The 11,806-nt window shown below is 68.5% G+C and overlaps 1 protein-coding gene across 1 annotated transcript; it reads left to right on the forward strand.

Annotated features, from left to right (window-relative positions):
• The first annotated feature begins 806 nt into the window (after positions 1 to 806).
• On the forward strand, positions 807 to 11,723 carry LOC115640956. The gene is made up of 7 exons (XM_030544012.1): positions 807 to 954; positions 2,106 to 2,293; positions 5,567 to 5,719; positions 7,608 to 7,925; positions 8,517 to 8,611; positions 8,805 to 9,006; positions 9,811 to 11,723. The coding sequence occupies exons 2-7, from the start codon at positions 2,116 to 2,118 to the stop codon at positions 9,942 to 9,944; spliced, it is 1,080 nt and encodes a 359-aa protein (XP_030399872.1). The 5' UTR covers positions 807 to 954; positions 2,106 to 2,115; the 3' UTR covers positions 9,945 to 11,723.
• The last annotated feature ends 83 nt before the right edge of the window (positions 11,724 to 11,806 follow it).

Genomic DNA, 11,806 nt, shown 5'->3' on the forward strand with positions numbered 1-11,806 from the left:
CAGCAGGCTCAAAGCTCTGCCCATTGGTGATGTCATCAGGCCTGGCCCTCCTTAAGAGTAGCTGTGACCTCATGGGCCAGGCTGTGACCTGTGGCTTGATGATGTCATAGTGGCTGCTGAAGCCACGCCCACCCGAAGAGTATTGTGTAATCCCCTTCATGAGGTGAGGTCACTGCTGTGGGTGCTGCCCCTTTAATGGTCCTGAGGCTGGGGATTGGCTGCTTCACCCCTCAACTGGCTGCTGATTGGTTGGCATGAGATGGGTGGGGACACAGTGCCAGCCAATGGGAAGGCAGGGTGACTGCAGTCATGCTTCTACAGAGAGCAATAGGGTTTAGTGGGTTGGGGTGGTAGCTGGACTCCTGGGGGGAGTAGGGTACAATGGTTAGAGCCGGGGGGGGCTAGGGGCCAAGACTCATGGGTTCCCTCCCTGGCTCTGGGAGGGGAGTGGGGTTTGGTGGTTAGAGCTGTGGGGGCTAGGGGCCAGGACTCTTGGGTTCCCTCCTTGGCTCCTCCCTCCCTATTTAAATGATCACCCTTTAGCCCCCCCACCCCAATCCCATAAGCACTCCCTGAATCCCCATCCCTGCCTGCAGCCTGGGCACCCAGGGGTTAACATCCCCCCCCCGCCGCCGCAAATACTCTGCAAACATCCGGCAAACGCTCTGCACCAGCAGGGCTTATCCCTCCCCAGAGCCCCCCAAGCAGCAGCCCCCAACACCCCCCACTCACTCAGAGGGACACCCCCTCACACCCCCCTCCTGCCCCATTCCCCATTTGCAAACTGTTTGCAGACCCCTGGGGGCCGATTGCAGCTGGTGCCACCGCTGGGGGGGAAGGGAGAGGAAAGGGGGGACCCCACCCCTTTCTGCCCCCCCTTTCCCAGCAGCCTTTGCAGCTGGCTGCAAGCAGAGGAGACAGGAGCAGCATTTGCAGGCAAAAGGAGAAACCCAGGTACCTTCCTGCTGCAGCAGGGGGGCGCTGAGGGGGCCATGACAGGACCCTGAGGGGCCCTTGGCCGGTGGGGGACCCCACCCCAATATTTAGCATTAATGCAACAGGCCCCATAGCTGGACTGCAGGGGGCAAGGAGTCGGAGTCGGTAGGGGGCGCTCTCCCCCGGCAGTCAGGGCTGGCCCCCGTGCCCCAGTGAGATGCTAGGGGGAGCAGAGCTGGGGCGCCGTGCTGCGGGGAGCAGGGCTGTGTGGGGTGCGAGGGAAGGGGGAATGGGGTAAGGGCTTGGCAGGGGACACTGGGGTGGGGGGTTTTGCAAGGGAGGGAGGGCACTGGGCAGGGGATGCTGGGGCAGAGGGTGCCGGGTGGGGGGCTGGGCAAGAGGCACCAGAGCAGGGGGTGTGGTGGGCTCACCCCATCTCTCCCCTGGGGGGGCTGGGGTGGGGGGCTGGGTAGGAGGTGTGGGGGGCCAGGCTGGGGGCACAGGGGGCTCACCCCATCTCTCCCCAGGGCCCCCCAGGGCGGGGGGCAGCTCAGGAGGCTTGGGGGGCCAGGCAGAGGGTGCGGGGGGCTCACCCCATCTCTCCCCTGGGGGCACTGGGGTGGGGGGCCAGGTAGGCAGTGTGGGGGGCCAGGCAGGGGGTGGAGGGGGCTCACCCCATCTCTCCCCAGGGGGCGCTGGGGCGGGGGGCCATTCAGGAGGCTTGGGGGGCCAGGCAGAGGGTGCGGGGGGCTCACCCCGTCTCTCCCCAGGGGGTGCCAGGGCGGGGGGCCGTTCAGGAGGCTTGGGGGGCCAGGCAGAGGGTGTGGGGGGCTCACCCCGTCTCTCCCCAGGGGGTGCCAGGGCGGGGGGCCGTTCAGGAGGCTTGGGGGGCCAGGCAGAGGGTGTGGGGGGCTCACCCCGTCTCTCCCCAGGGGGTGCCAGGGCGGGGGGTTCAGGAGGCTTGGGGGGCCAGGCAGAGGGTGTGGGGGGCTCACCCCGTCTCTCCCCAGGGGGTGCCAGGGCAGGGGGCCATTCAGGAGGCTTGGGGGGCCAGGCAAAGGGTGCGGGGGGCTCACCCCATCTCTCCCCAGGGGGTGCCAGGGCGGGGGGTTCAGGAGGCTTGGGGGGCCAGGCAGGGGGCGCAGGGGGCTCACCCCGTCTCTCCCCAGGGCGCTCTCCATGTCGGCGCACCTGGCCCTGGTGGACTGGCTGGACGAAGGCTTCTCCAGCATCATCGAGCTGGGGGCGGTGAGCGAGCCGCGCCGGGACCCCACCCACTACCGGCCGGGCCAAGAGGTGGAGGCCCGGTGCCCCCTCTTCAAGGGGCTGAACCGCGCCCGCATCCTGGCCCTCAGCGGTGAGCGAGCGCCCCCCTGCTCCGGACACACCCCCTCCACCCCTGCCCCCACTGCTCCGTCCGTCCCTCCCACCTCTCCCTCCGTCCATCCGTCCCCCCACACCCTGTCCATCCCCCCACTGCTCCGTCCGTCCCCCCACACCCTGTCCATCCCCCCCGCTTCTCCGTCCGTCCCCCACACCCCTCCCTCCATCCGTCCCCCCCACACCCTGTCCATCCCCCCACCTCTCCGTCCGTCCCCCCCACACCTCTCCCTCCCTCCATCCGTCCCCCCACACCCTGTCCATCCCCCCACTTCTCCATCCGTCCCCCCCATACCCCTCCCTCCCTCCCTCCGTCCCCCCACACCCTGTCCATCCCCCCCGCTTCTCCGTCCGTCCCCCCACACCCCTCCCTCCCTCCATCCGTCCCCCCGCACCCTGTCCATCCCCCCACTTCTCCGTCCGTCCCCCCACACCCCTCCCTCCCTCCATCCGTCCCCCCACACCCTGTCCATCCCCCCCACTTCTCCGTCCGTCCCCCCCACCTCCCTCCCTCCATCCGTCCCCCCACACCCTGTCCATCCCCCCCACTTCTCCGTCCGTCCCCCCCCACCCCTCCCTCCCTCCATCCGTCCCCCCACACCCTGTCCATCCCCCCACTTCTCCGTCCGTCCCCCCCACCTCTCCCTCCCTCCATCCGTCCCCCCACACCCTTTCCATCCCCCCACTTCTCCGTCCCCCCCCACACCTCTCCCTCCCTCCATCCGTCCCCCCACACCCTGTCCATCCCCCCCACTTCTCCGTCCGTCCCCCCCCACCTCTCCCTTCCTCCATCCGTCCCCCCACACCCTGTCCATCCCCCCACTTCTCCGTCCGCCCCCCCACACCTCTCCCTCCCTCCATCCGTCCCCCCGCACCCTGTCCACCCCCCCCACTTCTCCGTCCGTCCCCCCCGCACCCTGTCCATCCCCCCACTTCTCCGTCCGTCCCCCCCTCCCTCCCTCCGTCCCCCCACACCCTGTCCATCCCCCCCGCTTCTCCGTCCGTCCCCCCACTCCCCTCCCTCCCTCCATCCGTCCCCCCACACCCTGTCCATCCCCCCCACTTCTCCGTCCGTCCCCCCCACCTCCCTCCCTCCATCCGTCCCCCCACACCCTGTCCATCCCCCCACTTCTCCGTCCGTCCCCCCCACCTCCCTCCCTCCATCCGTCCCCCCACACCCTGTCCATCCCCCCACTTCTCCGTCCGTCCCCCCACCTCCCTCCCTCCATCCGTCCCCCCACACCCTGTCCATCCCCCCACTGCTCCGTCCGTCCCCCCCACACCTCTCCCTCCCTCCATCCATCCCTCCCCACCCTGTCCATCCCCCCACTTCTCCATCTGTCCCCCCCACACCTCTCCCTCCCTCCATCCGTCCCTCCCCACCCTGTCCATCCCCCCACTTCTCCGTCCGTCCCCCCCACCCCTCCCTCCCTCCATCCGTCCCCCCACACCCTGTCCATCCCCCCACTTCTCCGTCCGTCCCCCCCACACCTCTCCCTCCCTCCATCCGTCCCCCCACACCCTGTCCATCCCCCCACTTCTCCGTCCGTCCCCCCCACACCTCTCCCTCCCTCCATCCGTCCCCCCACACCCTGTCCATCCCCCCCACTTCTCCGTCCGTCCCCCCCACCTCTCCCTTCCTCCATCCGTCCCCCCACACCCTGTCCATCCCCACACTTCTCCGTCCGTCCCCCCCTCCCTCCCTCCCTCCGTCCCCCCACACCCTGTCCATCCCCCCCGCTTCTCCGTCCGTCCCCCCACACCCCTCCCTCCCTCCATCCGTCCCCCCCACCCTGTCCATCCCCCCCACTTCTCCATCCCCCCCCACACCTCTCCCTCCCTCCATCTGTCCCCCCGCACCCTGTCCATCCCTCCATCCGTCCCCCCAAACCCTGTCCACCCCCCCCGCTTCTCCGTCCGTCCCCCCCACACCCTGTCCATCCCTCCATCCGTCCCCCCACACCCTGTCCATCCCCCCACTTCTCCGTCCGTCCCCCCACACCCCTCCCTCCCTCCATCCGTCCCCCCGCACCCTGTCCATCCCCCCACTTCTCCGTCCGTCCCCCCCGCACCCTGTCCATCCCCCCACTTCTCCGTCCGTCCCCCCCCCTCCCTCCGTCCCCCCACACCCTGTCCATCCCCCCCGCTTCTCCGTCCGTCCCCCCACACCCTCCCTCCCTCCGTCCCCCCACACCCTGTCCATCCCCCCCACTTCTCCGTCCGTCCCCCCCACCTCCCTCCCTCCATCCGTCCCCCCACACCCTGTCCATCCCCCCACTTCTCCGTCCGTCCCCCCCACCTCCCTCCCTCCATCTGTCCCCCCACACCCTGTCCAGCCCCCCACTTCTCCGTCCGTCCCCCCCACCTCCCTCCCTCCATCCGTCCCCCCACACCCTGTCCATCCCCCCACTGCTCCGTCCGTCCCCCCCCACACCTCTCCCTCCCTCCATCCGTCCCTCCCCACCCTGTCCATCCCCCCACCTCTCCGTCCGTCCCCCCCACCTCCCTCCCTCCATCCGTCCCCCCACACCCTGTCCATCCCCCCACTTCTCCATCTGTCCCCCCCACACCTCTCCCTCCCTCCATCTGTCCCCCTACACCCTGTCCATCCCCCCCCACTTCTCCACCCCCCCCACACCTCTCCCTCCCTCCCTCCGTCCCTCCCCACCCTGTCCATCTCCCTCACTTCTCCGTCTGTCTCCCCCACACCTCTTCCTCCCTCCATCTGTCCCCCCACACCCTGTCCATCCCCCCACACCTCTCCATCTGTCCCTCCCTCCCTCCATCCGTCCCCGTCACACCTCTCCCTCCGTCCATCCTCCCCACTCTGTCCATCCCCACCACTTCTCGGTCCGTCCCCCCACCTCTCCGTCTGTCCCTCCCTCCGTCCTTCCCCCCATCTGTCCCTCCCTCCCTCCATCCGTCCCCGCCCCACTAATCTGTCCCTCCCTCCCTCCCTCCATCCCCATCCCACTTCTCCGTCTGTCCCTTCCTCCCTCCGTCCATCCCCCCACACCTTGTCCCCCCTGCACTCCCTGTCCGTCCCCCCACACTTCTCCGTCCATCCCCCTGCACCTCCTGTCCATCCCCCCACACCTCTCTGTCCGTCCCTCCCTTGGTCCACCCTGCACCCCTGTGTCGTACCCCCCACACCTCTCCATCCCTCCCTCCCCACCTCTCTGTCTGTCCCTCCATCCCTCCCCCCCAGAACCCTCCGTCCGTCCCTCCATCCTTTCTTCTCTCCCCACAGGGGACAGGCAGGAGTTGAAGTGGATCCAGGTCCGGGCCGGGGACTGTCCCAGGAGGAGCTGGGGGGCTGGGATGCTGCGGGGCCCCCCCCACCGCTGGGTGGCGACATGGAGACAGGACAGAGTGCCCCCCGAGAGAAGGAAACACAGCACAGGTGGGTGCTGCCCCGTGCCAGACACCGGGGGTCCCATACTCCAGCATCCTAGGGGTGAGCGCGGCACTGCTGTCCCGGACGCCTGGGTCCCATACCCCATCCAGGTCTCCAGCCCCCTAGGGTGAGCGCGGCACTGCTGTCCCGAACGCCTGGGTCCCATACCCCATCCCGGTCTCCAGCCCCCTAGGGTGAGCGCGGCACTGCTGTCCCGAACGCCTGGGTCCCATACCCCATCCCGGTCTCCAGCCCCCTAGGGTGAGCGCGGCACTGCTGTCCCGAATACCTGGGTCCCATACCCCATCCCGGTCTCCAGCCCCCTAGGGTGAGCGCGGCACTGCTGTCCCGGATGCCTGGGTCCCATACCCCATCCCGGTCTCCAGCCCCCTAGGGTGAGCGCTGCGCTGCTGTCCCGGACGCCTGGGTCCCATACCCCATCCCGGTCTCCAGCCCCCTAGGGTGAACGCGGCACTGCTGTCCCGAACGCCTGGGTCCCATACCCCATCCCGGTCTCCAGCCCCCTAGGGTGAGCGCTGCGCTGCTGTCCCGGATGCCTGGGTCCCATACCCCATCCCGGTCTCCAGCCCCCTAGGGTGAGCGCGGCGCTGCTGTCCCGAACGCCTGGGTCCCATACCCCATCCCGGTCTCCAGCCCCCTAGGGTGAGCGCTGCGCTGCTGTCCCGAACGCCTGGGTCCCATACCCCATCCCGGTCTCCAGCCCCCTAGAGTGAGCGCGGCACTGCTGTCCCGAACGCCTGGTTCCCATACCCCATCCCGGTCTCCAGCCCCCTAGGGTGAGGGCTGCGCTGCTGTCCCGGACGCCTGGGTCCCATACCCCATCCCGGTCTCCAGCCCCCTAGGGTGAGCGCTGCGCTGCTGTCCCGGACGCCTGGGTCCCATACCCCATCCCGGTCTCCAGCCCCCTAGGGTGAGCGCTGCGCTGCTGTCCCGGACGCCTGGGTCCCATACCCCATCCCGGTCTCCAGCCCCCTAGGGTGAGCGCTGCGCTGCTGTCCCGGACGCCTGGGTCCCATACCCCATCCCGGTCTCCAGCCCCCTAGGGTGAGCGCTGCGCTGCTGTCCCGGACGCCTGGGTCCCATACCCCATCCCGGTCTCCAGCCCCCTAGGGTGAGCGCTGCGCTGCTGTCCCGGACGCCTGGGTCCCATACCCCATCCCGGTCTCCAGCCCCCTAGGGTGAGCGCTGCGCTGCTGTCCCGGACGCCTGGGTCCCATACCCCATCCCGGTCTCCAGCCCCCTAGGGTGAGCGCTGCGCTGCTGTCCCGGACGCCTGGGTCCCATACCCCATCCCGGTCTCCAGCCCCCTAGGGTGAGCGCGGCGCTGCTGTCCCGGACGCCTGGGTCCCATACCCCATCCCGGTCTCCAGCCCCCTAGGGTGAGCGCTGCGCTGCTGTCCCGCACGCCTGGGTCCCATACCCCATCCCGGTCTCCAGCCCCCTAGGGTGAGCGCTGCGCTGCTGTCCCGGACGCCTGGGTCCCATACCCCATCCCGGTCTCCAGCCCCCTAGGGTGAGCGCTGCGCTGCTGTCCCGGACGCCTGGGTCCCATACCCCATCCCGGTCTCCAGCCCCCTAGGGTGAGCGCTGCGCTGCTGTCCCGAACGCCTGGGTCCCATACCCCATCCCGGTCTCCAGCCCCCTAGGGTGAGCGCTGCGCTGCTGTCCCGAACGCCTGGGTCCCATACCCCATCCCGGTCTCCAGCCCCCTAGGGTGAGCGCGGCGCTGCTGTCCCGAACGCCTGGGTCCCATACCCCATCCCGGTCTCCAGCCCCCTAGGGTGAGCGCTGCGCTGCTGTCCCGGACGCCTGGGTCCCCTTCCCCTAGAGACCAAGAAGTCTGATTCAGTGAAGGTTTCTTGTCTCATTCCAGGAGGCAACGCCGATGACGTCACCACCTCGGTGCTCGACCCTGAAGGGACCCAAGTGTCTGAGGAAGAGGGCTGGGCGACCCCCCAGAGCACCTCATCTTCGGAAACCTGGCAATCCTCCTCCCCCGACCGCCCCCACGTGGACAGCTCTGGCTGCGGGGTTCCTTGCTCCCCTGGCCCTGCGGACCCAGGCATCCGGGCGGGGCTCACCGAGCCCTGCACCAGGCCTGAGTGCGAGAGGATGCGGCAAGAGCTGGAGGCGCTGAGGGACCGATACGCCAAGGTGGAGGCTCAGAACGCTGTGCTGGCCCAGAAACTCGGTGAGCCCGGACGCCTGGGTCCTCAGGGACGAGGGTGGGATCTTGTGGGTCAGAGCAGGGGGACGGGGTTGGGAGCCCGGATGCCTGGGTCCTCTGGGAAAAGCTTGGGATCTTGTGGGTCAGAGCAGGGGGGTGGGCTGGGAGCCAGGATGCCTGGGTCCTCTGGGACGAGGGTGGGATCTTGTGGGTTCTTGTGGGTCAGAGCAGGGGGACGGGGCTGGGAGCCTGGATGCCTGGGTCCTCTGGGACGAGGGTGGGATCTTGTGGGTTCTTGTGGGTCAGAGCAGGGGGACGGGGTTGGGAGCCCGGATGGCTGGGTCCTCTGGGAAAAGCTTGGGATCTTGTGGGTCAGAGCAGGGGGGTGGGCTGGGAGCCTGGATGCCTGGGTCCTCTGGGACGAGGGTGGGATCTTGTGGGTTCTTGTGGGTCAGAGCAGGGGGACGGGGTTGGGAGCCCGGACGCCTGGGTCCTCCGGGACGAGGGTGGGATCTTGTGGGTCAGAGCAGGGGGACAGGGTTGGGAGCCCGGACGCCTGGGTTCTCAGGAAGTAGCGTGGGAGCAAGTGGTCACTCCCGTCTCCGTTCCCTGCAGGGGGCGATGTGGAGCCGCCCAGGGAGACAGAGAGTGAGTCCGTGCGGCCGGAGCCTGGGCTCTATGAGGACCCTGCACTACCTCGGAAATATGGGGTGAGCTGGGGGACGGGGAGTGGGTTGGGGGATTTTGAGAGGGCAGGGGTCCCTATTATAACAGTGTCTCCTCCCCCTCCTCCTTCCATTCCCACTCCTGGCCTCTGCCTGCTCCCCCTACTGCCCCTCCTCTCCCCACGCCCCCTACTGCCCCCACCCCACTTTCCTCTGTGCCCCCCTCCCCGCCCCCCAGATGCAGGAGCTGGTGCCGGGAGGGGGCGTGTTCCTCTACCCCGCCCAGCTGGCCCTGGCCCGCTCCAGCGCCCGCAGCCAGACGGCCCTGGCCCGGCTCCTGCTCGACGTCTTCTTCTCCCGCCAGGAGCAGGCACGGAGCAACCTGTCCGGGGAGAACGGGCTGCGCCGCCTCAGCCCCCCCGTCGTCAGCGCCATCGTGGGTGAGTCCGGGGCGGTCAGGCAATGGTATGGCCCTGGGAGGCGGGGACAGGCAATAGTATGGATTGGGAGGGGCAATGATGGTACAGCCTGGGGGGGAAGGCAGTATTGCGGACTGGGCAGGGTAATGATGCTATGGTCTGAGGGGGCGGGGACAGGTAGTAGTATGGACTGGGAGAGGCAATGATGGTACAGCCTGGGGAGAGCAGGCAGTATTACAGACTGGACAGGGTAATGATGATATGGCCCAGGGATCAGGGTCAGGCAATGGTATGGCCCTGGGAGGCGGGGACAGGCAATAGTATGGACTGGGAGGGGCAATGATGGTACAGCCCGGGGGGGCAGGCAGTATTGCAGACTGGGCAGGGTAATGATGATATGGCCCAGGGATCAGGGTCAGGCAATGGTATGGCCCCAGTGGGTGGGGTCAGGCAGTAGTATGGCCTGAGGGAGGCAATGATGGAGTGGCCTAGGGCAGGATGATGGTATGGCCCAGCAGTGTGTGTCAGGCAATGGTATGGCCTGGGTGGGGGAGGTCGCAGTGATGGTATGGCTCATATTGGGCTAGGCAGTGATACCACCTGGAGGGTTAATGATGGCACGGCCTAGGGGTGCAAGGTGATGGTACAGCCTGGGAGCGTTAATGGTGGTATGGCCTGGGGGGGTGAGGTAATGGTGCAGCCCAGAAAGGGAAGGCAATAATTTGGCCCGAGGAGAGGTTATAATAGACTGGTCCATCATAAGGGTATTCTGTGGGGGGGGATCCTGCTGCCATTCACCCCTCTTTTCTCTTCCCCCCCCCGCAGCCTATGCTGTGGGTCAGTCCCAGTTCCAGCCTAGCAGTGCTGCCGTCATCAAGAACTCGCTGCGCAACAAGCTGGGCTGCCTGAGAGCCCCATCCCGCCAGCAGGGGACCACCAGGGGGCGCCCTGCAGCCTGAGAGCCCTGTCCCACCACCAGGGGGCGCCCTGCAGCCTGAGAGCCCTGTCCCACCAACAGGGGGCGCCCCATGGCCTGAGAGCCCTGTCCCACCAGCAGGGGGCCACCGGGGGCGCCCTGCAGCCTGAGAGCCCCATCTCACCACCAGGGGGCGCCCCATGGCCTGAGAGCCCCGTCGCACCAGCAGGGGGCCACCAGGGGGCACCCTGCGGTCTGAGAGGCCCGTCCTGCCAGCACGGGGCCACCAGGGGGCACCCTGTGGCCTGAGAGCCCCATCCTGCCAGCACGGGGCCACCAGGGGGCACCCTGCAGTCTGAGAGCCCCGTCCCGCCAGCACGGGGCCACCAGGGGTAACCCTGCAGTCTGAGAGCCCCATCCCACCAACAGGGGGTGCCCTGCGGCCTGAGAGCACCGTCCCGCCAGCAGGGGACCACCAGGGGGCGCCCTGCAGCCTGAGAACCCCATCCCACCAACAGGGGGCACCCTGTGGCCTGAGAGCCCTGTCCCACCACCAGGGGGCGCCCTGCAGCCTGAGAGCCCCATCCCACCAGCAGGGGGTGTCCTGCGGCCTGAGAGCCCCGTCCTGCGAGCAGGGGACCACCAGGGGGTGCCCTGCAGCCTGAGAGCCCCATCCCACCAGCAGGGGGCGCCCCATGGCCTGAGAGCCCCGTCACACCAGCAGAGGGCCACCAAGGGGCACCCTGCGGCCTGAGAGCCCCGTCCTGCCAGCACGGGGCCACCAGGGGGAACCCTGCAGTCTGAGAGCCCCATCCCACCAAAAGGGGGCGCCCTGCGGCCTGAGAGCCCCATCCTGCGGGCAGGGGGCCACCGGGGGGTGCCCCATTGTCTGACAGCCCATCCTGTGAGCAGGGGGCCAGCAAGGGGTGTCCTGTAGGCTGAAAGCCCCATCCTGCCACCAGGGGGTGCCCTGCAGCTGAGAGCCCTGTCCCACTAGCAGGGGCCTAGCAGGGGATGCCCCACAGCCTGAGAGCCTATCCCCCTAGCAGGGGGGCAGCAGGGGAACCCCGTGGCCTGAGAGCCCATCCCTCCAGCAGGGGGGCAGCAGGGGAACCCCGTGGCCTGAGGACCACGGCCTGACACCCCCTCCCGCATCCCCCCAGCAGGGGAACCCCGTGGCCTGAGAGCCTGTCCCACCAGCAGGGAGGCCGCAGGGGACGCCCCATGGCCTGAGAGCCCATCCCCCCAGCAGGGGGACAGCAAGGTACCCTGTGGGCTGAGGGCCCGTCCCGCCAGCAGGGGGCCATGCCACAGCCTGACCCCCCCCCCCCGGTATCCCCCCAGCAGGGGAGCCCCGAGAGCTGTGAATGGGGAGTGGTTCTGATCTTGTTTTCTAGTCACCAGGCTCAATACAGAAGGTTTTTTGGCCCCTCTGCGTCCCCGGCTCTTTGTCTGTGGGTGGGACGCAGGACGCCTGGGTCCTCTTCTGCTCTGGGAGGGGAGTGGGGGCTGGTGGGTTTCCAGCGCCCTCTGAGGTTCAATAGAAATTTCTCTCCCCATGCTGGGCTGGATCTCCTGCCCCAGCCCCCATTTCTCCTCCCCACCCCACTGGTCACCCCCAATCCCTGCCCTATAGCGCCAGGCACGATACACTGAGCTGAAGTGACTCACTCCCGCCACCAGGGGAGATCGCCAGCGCTATCCCTCTCTATGGCCTTTTCCTGCTGTAGGGAGCGTGGCTCGGCCTCTCTCTGCACCGGCCCATAGCGCTCTATGGTTCGTCAATTGTCGGTCGAGAGGCCGAGGACCCCAGCTGGGGCTGGCTCGGCAGGTGCCTGACCAGAAATAGCCCGCCCCTCGGCTGAGCTAGTGCGGCGTGGGGCTGGGGGCGTCCCCGGGGTCTCG

Source organism: Gopherus evgoodei, unplaced genomic scaffold (genome assembly GCF_007399415.2).
Source record: "Gopherus evgoodei ecotype Sinaloan lineage unplaced genomic scaffold, rGopEvg1_v1.p scaffold_32_arrow_ctg1, whole genome shotgun sequence".
In the NCBI taxonomy this organism is placed as follows: Eukaryota; Metazoa; Chordata; order Testudines; family Testudinidae; genus Gopherus; species Gopherus evgoodei.